The 16004-nt window shown below is 38.7% G+C and overlaps 1 protein-coding gene across 1 annotated transcript in view; it reads right to left on the bottom strand.

Moving 5' to 3' along the window:
- Positions 1–588: 588 nt before the first annotated feature.
- si (sucrase-isomaltase (alpha-glucosidase)) overlaps positions 589–16004 on the bottom strand; it is a 61748-nt gene continuing 46332 nt past the window's right edge. Inside the window, exons 41-48 of the mRNA XM_046388879.1 lie at positions 11509–11657; positions 10719–10803; positions 10567–10623; positions 9734–9858; positions 9218–9306; positions 7357–7406; positions 5176–5346; positions 589–971 (exon numbers count right to left, since the gene is read on the bottom strand). Coding sequence (XP_046244835.1) covers positions 894–971; positions 5176–5346; positions 7357–7406; positions 9218–9306; positions 9734–9858; positions 10567–10623; positions 10719–10803; positions 11509–11657 — 804 coding nt within the window. The 3' untranslated portion in view covers positions 589–893. The remainder of the gene's footprint in view (positions 972–5175; positions 5347–7356; positions 7407–9217; positions 9307–9733; positions 9859–10566; positions 10624–10718; positions 10804–11508; positions 11658–16004) is intronic.

Raw genomic sequence — 16004 nt, forward strand, 5'->3', positions numbered from 1 at the left:
TTGAGAGCGGACTTGGGGTAGGTGCTCTGGAGAGTTGTTTACATTTACTATTACTCGCCAGATCTCTTTACTGTGTATCCTTGGGTCAAACACTGATTTTATTTCCTGCCTCGCACAACATGTGCGAAGCCAAACATTCACCACCTGTAGATCAGTGGGCTCGTCTGAAACCACTGGTGGGTCTATGTAATGCCTCAGCCATGTGCACATGACCATAGGAATTCTTATGAGCTTGGATGAGACAAAAACAAAACCAGGACCATTTCTTATGTTGTAGTTAACCCTAGAACACTAACGTTAAAATTAGTAACACCATCACTAACGTTGGGTATATTTTACCCGATATAATATCTCGGATAAAATACAGTTTATCACACCAGCGTTCATCATGCCATATAGGACACACAGTGGCCACCTCTTGGTTTTTCTTTCACAGCTGTACTGAGCACACATTTGGTCGAAAGTATCAACACATCCCTTCATTTGGTTGTAAAATTCGATCACTTCAAAATTGTGTGGGTGAAAATCACCCGACGTTAGTGTTCTAGGGTTAAGGAGCTTTAACAGAACACTGGACACCAAACAAAGTTACCATCAAAAATTATTTATTGTACAGAAGCTGTGTTACATTTATTTATTTTAACATTATTTCTGCTTTTATTCAGTATGATGCGATGTTACTTAGGGTTTAATGGTACAGCAAAACACTAAAACAGATTCATTGAGCTTGTGGCATGCAACAAAAATGACATCAAATAGGCTCATCAATTAGCTTTGAGTACAATACTGTGATTTCATGTTTAATAAACATTACATTATTTTTTTCATAATAATTTATGACAATGGAGCACTATGGAGAGGTATATTTAATATTTACCATCAAAACACAAAAATTAAATGCCGGTCCCCCATGTGATTGTAAAAGAATGATCCACAGGGACATTTGTTGAAGTAGCATCTATAATCAGCTCCTACAGACACAAGAAAGAGAAATGTTATTTCTTTGAGTATGCACATTCCTTGTTGTAAAACCAGACACAGTATATATCTCCTTAAATAACGCAGCATGTACACAGATATGGAATTCCAACCTACACATTGTCAATATTGTCAGCTGACTGCTCACTAATTTCCTCTGTTCATTTTTACTCTTTATTTTCTTTGTTTACACAACATAACCAAATATAGCTGAATGCATGGTTATGACTTGCTCCATGTTTAGCAACTTGTTGTCTTTAAGAATGTGAAATATACTAAATACAAGAAATGTAGGACCATGTACAGCACAGTTCTCTTGTTTTGCTCTATGCCTTGTACCTGACTTGAAGAAAAAAAAAATCCCTTTTCATTCATGTCATGTAGATGGCATGGGTCTGCAGTAAAGTTAAACAAGCCTGGGTTTATGCATGTGATGTGATATTCTGCATGACAGCATAAGGAGGCCTATATGGGTTCAGAATAAAGAGACAGAAATAGCTCTCCCACCTCGCTGTATTTAAATGACACAGTGCCAGCTGCTTACTGCTTCTTTCAAGTTGTTGCCCTATCAGACAATACTTAAGGAGATGAATGGATTGTCTCACACTGAAAAACCACTTATTACCATGCTCATACTGTATCATCCTCTCTCTCTCTCTCTCTGTTCTCTTTGCCTGTCCTCCCTCTGCCCATCTCTCATTCTTCCCGTTTTATCTCTTTCACCTCTCTATTCTTCTTTCCATCTGTTTTCTGTGATGCATACTCTCTCTCTCCCCTCACTCTGTCCCTCCCTCCTTTCTAAAGATGAACTGTCTTTCTGTCTTTTCATTATTCTCTACCCATACTCACATCCCCAACACACACACAAACACACACACTCACTCTCTAAAAATCCCTCTGTCATTCTGACTTTCTTCATCTGCAGTTCTTGCCATCTCTTCTTGCTTCTCCCTGTCTGTCTTCTCCAAGAACAATATAAATCATCGGCTTCTGGGCTTTCTCACCTACGAATATTTATGGAGCTGCTGTAGCTATCATTTTCATGCTCCCGATAAGTGCATTGAGTACAGTACACAGCCTCGACAGGAATATTTTATCACAGACTAAATGAGGAGAGGAGAACAGCACATGCTATCTTCTTAAACTTTGCCCTAACTTTCTTTTTTCTTCTGCTTCACATTCTTGTCATAAACCTTCATATTGCCCATTCTCAACCTCCAACAAATCCCCATCCTCTCTTTCCACACACACACACCAACAGAGCAGGGCATAGGAGAGACAGGTGATGTGAATGATGCTAATGTGCTGACAGACTTAATGTTTTTACATTTTTAGCTTTTTAGAGTGAGAGCAGAGAATATTTGGTTAAAACGGACTGGTGACGCCATTATTCCTTATTGTTCTCCATTAGGTTGGCTGGAAGTGATTTAATGTAGACTGTGGCCCTGCTGCATTTTACCTGGAGTGAGCACTGAACTGCACCACACTCTGTTTCAGGAATAGCCTTTTAAATGTGACATCCCTCGTCAGCAATCAGTCATATTTTAACCTAGGAGGCATTTTGGCTTTGTGTGCTCCGATTGATTTGGCAGGTAACATAACAGTCAGAATGTTATTTTGATGAAAACTCAACTCATGGCATTTGCTCCTGGTGTTCTTCACTATTTTTGAAAAAAGAATATAACAGGACTAACAGACCAAAGAACTTCAAAAGTTTTTAAATTAGTGCTGTGTGATGGATCTAAGAGTGGTTCATGTCGATTTTGAAAGCTGTCAGATATTCTTCAGCAAGTCTGCATTGTCATATGAGAATTTTAAATTGTAAAATTTGGTAATAGAATTTGGTGTTGTGGTAGGAGGCAGAACGAGAGGGTTTAACAGGGCAAGATGGAATCTGCTTTTAGGTTAACTCATTATACTACAAACTAATTGGTGCAACCTTTTAATGTTTGTACTGAACCTTTTCATTTTCATTCAGATAGAACAGAAAAGTGCACAAACCGGCCTGTCCTAAACTAGAGAGGAAAAAAGACTGAGATTGAAAAGAATGAGTGGATCACTGTGAAATGAAATAATATGGTAAAACTTGTAAAATATGTGTCCTTTAACTGTTCATACATATCCAGATGTTCTGTAAGCTTGAACGCTACTGCAGTACTGTGCAAATGTGCTTTGATGTAAAGAAGTGAAATGTATTTGTCATAAATTTGTAATCAAAGTAAATGTAGTACCGCAAGGAACATTGGATAAAGGAAACACATCAAGTATCAAGTACTGTAACACGTCGTACATTTTACTGTGCACATTATTCACACTGACTCAGTCCAGTTTGTTTCTGCTCAGCTGCTGCAGAAGATGATGGAGAGAGTGAAAGGAAAAACTGACAATCATTTTACATGAGCAGCTTTAAAATCACATCCTGAGTCAAGTCTTCATCTCTGTGTTCGTTACAAAACAACGGTGTCAGGGGGGAATGCAGAGTTGATTACAGCTATTAGATGACAAAGTGTGGAACAGCAGGGGGTGGGCTGTGAACCTGTGTTTTTTGTTGTTGTTGCTGTAGTGACACTTTTTGACTGGCAGGGAAATGCTCAGTCAATTTGAAAGCTGGGTGTGTTTATGTTTTTAAATGTGTGCATGCCATGATGAAAGATGCTCACTGAGCTATGATATGAATGTGCAAAATGAAATGCTATGACGCTTATTGTATGTATGTTTGTGATTAATGTGTTTCTTTGGAGGTTATTAGAGCTGACATTTGGCTGAGTGAATTGTGAGATGCAGCAGGATGTGTACACTCGTATGCACATGTATTATTATATTGTTCCATCACATCAAAAATTTCCCATCCCTCCTAGCAGATGCCTCAGTCTAGTATTTATGTTCTTAATGATCAGCGAATAAGACTGTGCAGAAAAAAGTTGTCACTGAATAACAAGATTTGATTTTGGGTAAATTCTGTGAAGCCATTCACTGTGATTTTTTTTTATTTTTTTTTTTTAGTTTGGACCTACTCCAGTGAAAATCAATCACATTCTCAGAAACATGGATTCAGACAGCCAGGCCTTTACAAATCCTGTCAACTTGCTGGGTGGTGCTACAGTGCAGCAAGGGGTATCAGAGGAAAAGCTGGATACAAAGCTTTGTGAGTATTTTGCAAGTTTCACTATTTTTAAAACTGTGGCAGAGAAGTCTTCTGTTTTCCGTTTCAAAGTTGCAAAAGGAGAGCCTTCATGTATCACCATTTGAAAGTCAAACTTGCAGAGAAAACATGGGTTTGCAGTAGCCATTAAAGGTGTCAAGATACCAGAATTTTAAACTTTGATGGAATACTAGTATACAAAAACAGTACTCGAAAACTCTTTCCCAGACATACAAAATAGGATTTTTTTTTCTTTTTTTCCCTTTACACACATACAACAACACATTTGTAATAATGTTGTAGTTTTGATAGCATCAATTGTGTGTTTTATCTCAGTCTGCTAGATAATGTTAGGCAACGTTAGCCTGCCAAGTGACATGATAATTCATGGAAAATTGCTGACATTTTGTATGGCTTGGGAATGTTAATGGTGACACTGATCAAATTTCAAAACATTTTCTCATATAGCAAAGGTGCTGAATTAGGTGATACCTTAATTCTAACTATCATCTATTTGGTATGTAATTTTGATGAACAGAGATGAGCTTTTAGGGTTTAATCAAGCTGTTTGAATCCTGTCAGGTGAGGAAATTTAAAATTTAAAATTTCCTCACCTGACAGGATTCAGCTTGGATAGAGCTTGGTAAATGAAATAAAACGTAGAAGAAAATGAATGAATAGTATATATCACACATTTTCATCCGCAACTCTGTGCAAAATACTAAAAACTATGTTTGCCAGAAACTGGTATTTCATTAATGTTAAAAGCTTTTGTGGTCATAGACCATTTCCTGTATTTGATAGTGACAGTGGCCAGCAGTCTGCAAAATTGAGTTTAGGAGAATAACAGAATCATTAAAACCACATCATTCCATGCCTATTTAAAAAGGATGGTGGATGGAGGATGATACTATTTTCAGTTATGATTAATCTGATTTGTGCTGAACTAACTGTGACTTGTAATTTAATACAGATACATATTTAGATAACTGCAATAATTCTATCATTACTGAATTCACTATGGTAAGTAAATGGTGAATAAAAACACTTCTGACCTCAGTGTCAAGGTTGTGCTGTGGGGTCAGCACATGTTGCGTTCCACTTGAGTCTGTCAGTTTCGCCTCTGTGATTTTAACACTGCCTGCGCCCCAAACCTTCACCACACCCAGGGTCAGCCGGTCAGCAGCAACCAGACCACTGGCGATGATCTGGCTAGACAGTGTTTTCTGGAAATGAAATGTAGGAGAAACATGTGAAACAAAGAGGGATCATTCGAAATCAATAAATACAATAATAATAAAAAATAATGTTCTAAATTCAGTAAGTAATATATCCTCTATGTTGTCCTTCATCTCTTTACTGATGAAGACTTAATGTATCTTTCTCTGTATTATTAGGTTTAAGTCTACTATTCTACAAATTTTGCTTCATATGCTTTGCTTTTAGCAGACCCTTAAAGATGAGAAATTCTGAAAGCTTCTTGCCTAGAAATGGTCTCACTCTGAAGGTTCATACTCATGTGGAGCTACAAGAACACATGCAGACACACACACACACACACAAACACACACACCCCTACATTCATATATCCATCCAAAATGGCATAAGATCTGCTAATCTACCAGGCAGCACTGGCCTCATTGCCCAACTTATCCTCATCTTCTCACATCTGCCTGTTCACACACACACACACACACACACACACACACACACACACACACACACACTTTCACAGTCTTTCTCGCTCTCTCCCCCTTTGGCTGTCAGACAGTGTGCCTGTTTTATCGCTGTGTGAAATTGCTTTGGAATGAGCCTGATGGTAGGCAGAGGACAGCCACAGATGTTTGGCCATGGTCGCTGTATGTGGGTATGTGTGTACTGTAGATGCACGCATATATGTATGTGTATGTGTGAATATCTGCGATTAAACGTGTGCTCATTAATATGTGTCTGTGTGGGATTGTGTGCCTTTGCTTGGCTAAGAAGCAAATAGGGTTGGTTTAGTCCCATTAGTCCCAGTGATTAGGGAGTGTCTGTCATGTTGGACTTCAAATGTGATCAAGCTGTGGCCTGGTAAACACTCACTTCTCATTAAACGTGGCCATAAGAGTTAAACACATCCAACACAAACTCTTAGGGCATTATTTTTCTGCGTTCTCACTGTCATCTGAGGTGCAACCGCAGGCACAATTTCATAGTTACAGTCCTGAATGTATCTGTTCCTTTTGTATTATGGCTCGGCATAAAAGCACATATGCCAAGGTCAGTGGGGTGACACAGCTGAGGTTGCGCAGATGGTTGCACAGTGCAATTTTGGTAACCATTTGGCATTAAATTACACCCGTATTTCTGCTGCTCAGACCACCTGTTTTTATAAATGCAAGCACACAGAACAATGTTTGTGGTGTTTTCTTTTCTGACAGACCCTGCAATGCATCTTAGTATCTATGTAATCTGTTCCATGTCTCATCATGTGCTAAGTAATTAATTATTTGTTATTAAATGAAGATACGTTGTTTGACCAAATAATAAGATAAGGTATTCACCAGTTAAATTTGACATGTGCAAATCAATACCAAATAATCACATAATCACAAGGCAAAAGCAACTACAGGAGTATGTTCAAGAGTTTTTTCTTTTTTTTTGTTGTTGTTTTTTTTTTTGGGGGGGGGGGGGGTTCTGGCAATTTGGAGTCAGCGTTTGCACTTGCCAGCTAAAGTCACAAAATTCTCTTTGTGCTTGTGTTTGTGATAAGAGGTTGTCTGAGTGCAATTTCATGCCAAAAATACAAGTACCAGAAATACATGGTGATCTGCATAAACACAACCACAGCTGCTCCACTCATGAGCATGTTCTCTTGGAGCCATGAAAATACTATGCACAACAAAAGCCTTGCACCTGATGAAATTAAATTGTTCCTTCATTAGGATAGTTGGCTTGGTGATGGCACACACTAAAGGCTCTTGACTCTTACTGATACACTTGGAACATTTGATTTCAATATAAAAATCTGCTATAGGACTAGAGTTTTTTTACAGTTACATTCATATTATCATCCCAGACTTAGACATGTATTCTGTACTAATTCTGCTAACAATTAATCTTTGACATCCACCTATTGCAGCCCTGTTACATGTCAAAACATGGGCTTATTCTTCAGTGTCACTGCATTAATAACAATAATGATGATATAGTTAAAAAAGTACTACTGAAATGTAGTTGTCCTTTGAACTCACCGATTGTGCTGTAAAGGAGGCCAGAAGGTATTCGTTTTTCTCAACTGTGTCTGAGGAGAGAAAATAAGAGTGAACTACATCCAGAGGGAGAAATGGAGACAATGGAGGGACAAAGAAAATAGACTACCCGAATAAATGTGAGAGGAACAGAAATAAGAGAATAAATAAGAGACTGCATGAATAAATGAGTATTCGTATAGTATAAGGTTCATGTAACTGACTGGATTTACAAAGAAATAAACGCTGGATAAATGAGTGAAGCATGTTGTGAGTGAGTGCATGAATAAAAAAATCAAAAATTCAAATCCTTTACTTAGGTAAAAGTACTAACACTGTGAAAACCCTCTGCCTTGCACTGAAAAAATGTTGCCATGTAAAAAATATCTAAGCATAATCATAAAAATGTAATAAAATTAATAGGATTCAAAGGAGAAAATGTCCAGTTTGGTTGTTAGACGAGTAGGTATTATCACTTGTTTTTTTGTTTTTTGTTTTTTTTTAAAAAAGCAGCAAAAACAGGATTTTACTGTTGTGGTGGGGTGAAGCTATTTAATGATTTCAGGTGTACTTGTACATATTCATATGTTTTGTGTGCAGAAATCTTAATTTGTAAAACTAGTATCTAAAGCTGTCAATATAAATGTAGTGGAGTGAAAAGTACATTATTTCTCTCTAAATTGTGATGGAATAGAAGAAGAGAGTACAGGGCTTGAGTAAATCCTGTACAGTAGGTACGCATTAATAGCTTTATCCATACAGTGATTTATTATGGGCTGATTAAATGAGTAAACATAGAGGTAGGGCATTTTGAGAATAGGAATGGTTGAATGAATGAGAGAATAACTTATGAATGACTAAAGCACAGATGAGTCAATCTGACTGACAGCAGAGCAAACAGCTAACCCTCTGAAGTCAAACTCAAACATGCAGAACTCAAGAAAAACAGATAATACAGATAAGCAGGAGCCATGGCAAGAGGCAAAGTAAACAAGAAAGACATAGGGAGGCTACACTGCAGACAGACGAGGAGACGCAGGAGAGTGGAGATAAAAGAGGAGTGATAGAGAGCATATCTCCAGGCAGCGACATGGGGAATTACTGTAATAGTTTCTGTCACTCCCCTTCTCTGTCATCCCTCGTTCTCCCTCTATCTCCCCCTATTCTTTGTCCCAATACAAACATGCCTTTCACAGAGGAGTGCATCTTCTCAAGGAAGCACTTCAGAGACTCATTCTGTTCATATATCTGTGTGTGTGTGTGTGTGTGTGTGTGTGTGTAGAGGGACTATGTTGTAGTTGTCTGTGTCTATCTGATAAAAAATAAAATAAAATTCATATTCAGTAAAATGACTCCATCTGCACTCCCATACTGTACATGAATTTCAGACATATGGGGGGGAAGACCTTCATATGGATTTCATTTCCTGATTTTAACAACCTTAGTAGAGAAATAAATGAAAATTCTGCCTGTTGCAACATTAAACAGCAGTGCTAACATTATCATCTGTAATACACAAAATGAATACGACCTTATATTTAATCCTTTTGGTCTGAACACCAGTTTGGTAACTGTCATCTACGCTAATTACATTGAAAAAGTTTTTTTTTTTTGTCAATTATAATATGGATCACATGTCAGCCATATCAAGAGATTTTGAGCCCAGTGGCAGACAAAATTACGTATTGAAAGAAAGCTTTATAGGAAACCGATCTAAATGCTGACCGTGTCATTATTCTATATCCATTACACTGTGCAATCAACATTTACTTCATAATAACAATGACCTCAATAAATTAACATGTAAAAACATTAATTTAAATGCTACTCCCCCCCTCTCTCTATGTGTGCATGTGTGTCTTACCTATTCCTTCTCCATCATCCCAGAAGAGTGATCCTTGAGCAGTCCCAGAGTCGCTCAGAGCAACGAGCAGTCCTAAAGGATTCCTCCGACTGAAACAAAAGGGGTAGAGAGTGCTATAGCATATTGCTAAAGGACAACATCTATTTATACCTGCTGCTGAGGACAAATATGTTAACATTCCTGCTGAGGGCATCCACCTGATCTCACTGCTGCTGGAACACTCCTCACCCTCTAACTGTCTTTGGTGTTCATTCTCACTGTCTCTTTCTTTCACACACACACACACACACACACACACACACACATGATCATCGATGCCATTCATTTTGTTGAGAGCAGGTCACACATGGCAGAGTCTTCGTTCAACCACACAAGCAATACATATGCATGTACCCCCGACCGCTGCAGCAGCACACTGCCCCTCTGCACAGACTGAGGCGCAAAAAAGACTGGAAACACACACACTTCACTCTAAAGACCTGTGGCTCTCTACTGCCATGACATGTGTGCACTTACCTGTAATGTGTATTGTTCTCTGGTTTCTGCCATGGTAAGATATATCCTCCTCTGATATGAAGGTTAATATGGTTCAAAGGTGTAGGCATCGTAACCATTTGACCACGCTTTCCAATATATTTGGCCTAATGAAAGCAGGAATAATTACATTCTATTAATGCACAAAAACTACTATAGGCAATTAAGCTTTGAGTCATTTTATTCAGCAGTTCTTTTGTAGGAAATTGGCATTTGTGTGCCAGTAAATCACAAAGCACGCAGTAAAATATGTGACATCTATAAAGGCTACATCTGAAAGATTTCAGTAATTTATCACACGCCAACAGAATTCTTTTCCCAGTATTCTCCACTTTGTCCTCAGTGCTGTCTCTCTAACAACTTGCCCATCTCTGCCTGCTGAGTTTAATGAAGGTAAGCACTTCTCTTCATTGTCTCATGCCTCAATTTACGCTATTGTTTTCTTGTGCTTTGTTTAATCGCTTATCTAGAAAGTAATAGAGCAATTGGATGATTGTATTTTTGTCTCCAAGTTGCAACTCTCTAATGACGATGTCAAAGATGTATTATGTTAATGTCCTGTGTTTTCAGTACAAGATATGATGCACAGATGCACTTTCATATATTCAGAATATAAAAATGCCTCCACATTATACATGTGCTATTCAGCCACTGAGATGTGGTTACTTCTTTCAGTCATAGATACTGAGCGCCACTCACTGTATTGTTGCACCAGAGGTGTGCTTTACTGTGTAGGTGCATTTTGATTAATAGTATTTTTGCAATGCATGACAGGGAAGACTTTGGATTCAGTCTAGTAATGGACATCAACTCACCGTGTGGTAATCATACCAGCGTGCATCAGGAAAATAGCCATCCACATTCCTCGCTCCCTGTGAGTTACAAAGTCGGTTACTCAAAAGAATGAGTCCAGTCAAATCATACAATGATTTAAGTTAAAGAAAGGTGTATCTATGTTTGTGTATACCTCGTCAAGGGCAGGTGAGATGAGTAGGGCAGGTCCCCAGAGGAACTGTTTCTCAACATTCCATGTTCTTGGATCATTCACAAACCTAAGACACACCAGCACCAATGCCATTAAGTCTGACTGAAAAACATGTTACTTACAATGTCTCCCGTGTCCTCAGCCCAGACTACTGTTCAAGTACTCATTCAGAATTCAGTAGTTTGAAGATGCAAGCCAAATAACCCTGCCAGACTCACCCTGCCAGCTCCTTAAATACCATCTGTGTCTTTAGAAGAGTCTCTTAAAATGAATAAATATGTCTTTTTTTCAAGCAGTTCCACACATTCACATCTGGGAGCTGCCAAGTACAGTCACAGTCATCTACGGCTGGCCTCTATACAGTCACACTGGAGTCAAAACAGAAAGTGCCACAAATGCCTTGCTCAAAAGCCTCTTAATGGCAGCTGCTGTGGCAGGGAGGATACTTCTAATTTTTCGTACTCTGTCAAGATGTTCAAATGAGCATTAAGTCATGAGGGAGGCTTCGGTGGCGATATAGTTAAAAACTTAGTTGAGCATTAAAACAGAGTGTGGCTAAAAACGTGCAGGAGCACTTAAATGAAAGCTCTACCTGTATTGATTTTTAATCCAGTACATGTATACATTCGAAGGAAAAGCAATGTAGCATCTTAACATCTTGGCAGCAAATGAGGAAAAACGATCCATCCTGGTACCAACTAAATACTCTGATTAGGTGATTACAAGTAATGCTTTAGATTTAGACTTTGTGTGTTTTGTGATCTGTGCTTACTCGTGCAAGAGTGGTCTGACTACTGTGCTTCCTTGGGTGTGAGCCTCAAACATCAGTGTGTAAAGGTAGGGCAGGAGGGTGTAACGGATGTTCAGGACATCCCGGGATGCTTCAGCGAAGGCGGTGTCCCAAGCGACAGGATCTTGTCTCTGATGGGAAAAAATAGAATAAAAACAGTAACTACAGATAGGAAGTTACCAGAATTAAATATTCATAAAAAAAAGTAGAGACTCAATCTTATTTAGAATTCACAACATGTTGAAAAAGAACAACTTTGAAATGTTACCATGTGTGACGAGAGACTGATGGCAACACTAGTTAGTTTGCAGCATGCCAAAAATACTCAAATGGCCTGTGTGCTTTAATACTGATGAGTGATGCCCAACCATTCTGTCCCACACATTCAGTTCATTTTAATTAGCAACAAGTGTCCAGTAAGGAGACAAGGACAAAAAAAGAGGACAGGGTGTACTGTCATTCTGTGGATGTGGGTCATTCCAAATGTATTAACTCATTTACTGAAACTGTATTAAGGACAATAATTGGTCTGGTCAACTACATGTGTGCACACGCACGCACGCACACACACACAAACACACAGACGATCATGAAAATTTTTGTCTGAAGTGTCATCACCATATGCTTCTCCCTATTGGACTGTGTGTGTGTTTGTGTCTTGGTGTGTGTTGTTTTGCATATGATTATGTGTCTCTGCGCATGTCTTCTTTTAGGGACATCTTTCAGTGTATTGTGCATTTAAGTGTGTAGCTGTGTGTATGTGAGGCTCATGTCTTCTATTTAAGAAAAAAAAAAACACAAGATACTATCATGAAAATCATCAGAGAGACCAATGAAATGACGTTTTCTTCCCAGCTGCAATTTAGCTGGGTCAGATTTGATAGTAGTTATTAACTGTAGCCCAATGGTCACTAAGTACAGGCCTAACAGCACATGATTGAATTCAGAACATTTCCATTATCTTATGACCTAAGGAGTTTACCAGATTATCATTTAATTTTCTAAGGAAATTTACAAAATTGTAATTATCTGGAAACTGAGGAGTTCTTCTACCTGCCTTCCTTTTAGTAACCCTCCTTTTGCACCCTAATGCCTTACAATCAGATGTGTTCACCAGGAAGTAATTACCATGGAAAGGTAGGTGTGTGCTTGTGTGTAAGAAAGAGACAGAAGCGAGAGTATGATCAAATGAATTTGAATGACTGCAAGTGGGCTTGCTTTGCTTTCACAGTTGGAAAGGACGGATACAGCTCCCCTGCCCAACTCAGACTGGAAGAGTTCAGACAAGGTATTGGGTTTTGAACACAGGCTTTGGCAGGTTTTGTTATGTGAAACCTCAGGCTAATTTCAGGTTTGGTTCTTTTCAGATGTTATTTATTAAGACACTTCTCTCTGTGTGTTGCAAGTAGAAACACAATGCACAGTGGGAAATAGGAAGAGAGATGAACTGCAGTATTGAATCAGCCTGTAGAGCTAATAATCAGTCCAAAAATATTGCTAATAGAGAGCTTATTAAAATCCCAAATTAACTGGTGAAGGACAATGCATAATGGAAACATTCGGGCCTTATTGTGTCAACTGATAAATGTGCAAAGTAGAGACTGCATTGGTATTCCGACGTAGCAAGACAAATCGCATTATGTCTGCAGAGACACACAAGACGTTGCTGCTGCCATTCAGAGCAAACAAAAAAACAGATAAACAATGTTGTCAAGCTAGCATCCTGACAGCTGCTGTCTTTCGTGAAACTACAACAATCAAACAAGTGTGTGGATTTCTGTTTCTGTCAGGCTTAACAGGTTTTATATACCTAGCATATACCTGGCACTTAATTTAGGGGCTGGTTGTATTCAGGTTGGCTAAGGTTAGCTACTTGGCTATTGCTTCCCATTGTGTAATACCAAATACCATATAAGAAATACTATAGAAAACATCTACATTCCTGTGCATCCTTTGATGCATCAAATCCCAAATAAGGTGATGGAACCTTATTATTAGGCTACCTTATTAGGTTATTAGGAGTGTAAGGAAATATCAGTACACCCAAGTATCGTAGTATTGTTTAATGTGAAACAAAATATTGTACTGAATTTTAATTATCAGTTCACATGCAAATATTCATGTCCGTGATTCATTTCCTTCTTCAGACTCATGCCAGTGGAACAACAGGAGCAGCAGAAACAGGAGGAAGCAAGCACTTGTTGCTAACGTAAACACTAAGAACAACAGGATAAACTTGAAAGAACTTGCTTTCTACTTTTTTGACCACACAAATCATGCATGAGTTGACAGTTAGACCACTGTCTGTTGGGCCCTCAAGGTAGACTTCTCATGTGTGTAAAACTAGAGGAAGGACTGATGAAGAGATGAGAGCAGGGAGTGCTGAGGACTGAGAAGCAGACAGAGAATCCATCTCATGAATTCACCTAATTTACGGTCACATTTATAGGTGGCAAAAGGCCTTGTGACACACTGATTGTAGACGGATATATATTTGTGTGTGTGCACCCCTACTTGCACAAACACCTTCAAGGAAAAATTAGGTTATCTGGCTGTGTCAGCCCTTCTCATCTTTTCTCTCGCCTACATGGTCTTTCTCTCCATTTATCTGTCTGGAATCTACTCACTTGCCCCATCTCATAAACCTCCTGAGTTTCTGTCATGCATTGCAGAGCTCAGATCATAAAAAGAAAATATATTTAGACAAACAGCGTGTCCCTTCGGGTGAATAACAATATACATGACTTGAATATGACTACACTGCTGAAACAACTATTGGTGGAGAATATATCTTGTTTAATTAATTTCTCATTGTTCTGATCTGACTGTGAACATTGAAGTATATTGCTGGTGCAGTGAAATTATCTCAATGTCAACAGTGAAAGTTGTCTGAGGGCAAAGAGACACTAGGCGTGACGGAGCTCTGGGAATGACTCTGCAAAAACTCTCTTCTCTCTTTCTCTCTCCGCTGTCTCTGACCTTGTGTACCCTCTGGCCTGGTTTGTGGTGTTAATACTTTGTTGTCAAATGCCTTGTTAAGCAGACTGGAGGTTACAGTGACTAACTGTCTGATGATTGGGGATTTTGTATGGCTGACTGGAAAAATAATACAGTTTTTAAAGTAGACCACATAAATAGATGACCTTGATTCCCATTTTCTGTCATCTCTCAGATCTGGTTTGTGTTTGTTTTTTTTTTTCTCCTTTCACCAAGAACCATCCTCACTCACATACCTTTTTTGATTCAGTCGCAGGTGTTTCATTATCTAACCTGTGTCACCACCGTTTAACTTGCTAAATTTTCATCTTATTTTTATCCCTCGTCTCTTTTTTCTCGTTTTCTGTCTCATAGTTTATGAACTTCTCTTCCTCTCCTTGTTTCTTTATCTGTATTTGCTTGTCAGTAATTTACTTCTATTCTTTTTACTTATACATTGTAATAAAACCTTCACTGCTGTTTGTTACCAGTTCTCTCTCTCTATCCCTCTTACTATTTTCTCTTCCAAACTTCTCTTCTTCTGAGACTGTCATTTTATACTGCCCCCTCTCATGCTTTGTATGTGTTTTTTTCCGACAATTTTCTCCATGTTTAAACATCTATTTGCAATCTATTATTAAATGATTGGAACCATGGGGTGTATGTGTGTGGAGTGGAGGTTAGGTGGTGTGCAGTGGTGCCCAGATCACCTTGAGAATTCAATTATATCCCCACTCCATGCTGTTAAAAAGCACACACACACAGAGGCATACACACTCACACACGCAGACACACACATCTGTGTCCTGTCTAGTATTGCAGACTCCGGTGCAGAGAAAGTTCGCCCGGTGGGATCGATCTCCGGACGGGCGTTATTGGATTTCTCAGATGTGTTCCAATGCTCTTAAAGGTCACAGCTAGAATGAATGCCACTGACACTACACCACCAAACAGGTCTATCTTTTTGTGTGTTTGTGTATGTCAGGCACAGATTAAGACAGAGGCGGGCAGAGAAAGCAACGTTTTTTGCAATTTTTTTTTGGTAAGTATTTTTTGTATAATTATGTTCACATAACTTGAGGCCCCATTTTACTGAAAACAGGGACATGCTAGCTGAAGCAGATATGTGGTCATCTCTTTAGCACCAGCTTGGTGGCCAGCGTAAGGCCACTCAAAGTTCTCACACTGTCTGAAGACTTTTGGACTCATTTTGTGTAGCTATAAAGCAGAACATGCAGAATGCATTCAGATTCCTGCTATTCCTCGGAATATGCTGTATCACTGTTATCATGGGATTTGATGAGAAGTCCCTGGAAATAGTTCAATTACCAGCTTTACAGTAAACCTTGTCAAATGTTTGTGGATGCAATTCCACATGACTTTAAAGTCAAGTGAGGTTGAGTGCACAGTAACAGTGATTAAGCTGTGAAATGGCAATAACCACAAATAAGAGCAAACGAAAATTAATTTACAGCCCATCTCTATGTGAATGTTTTTTCTCC

This window comes from Scatophagus argus, chromosome 5 (assembly GCF_020382885.2).
Source record: "Scatophagus argus isolate fScaArg1 chromosome 5, fScaArg1.pri, whole genome shotgun sequence".
In the NCBI taxonomy this organism is placed as follows: Eukaryota; Metazoa; Chordata; class Actinopteri; family Scatophagidae; genus Scatophagus; species Scatophagus argus.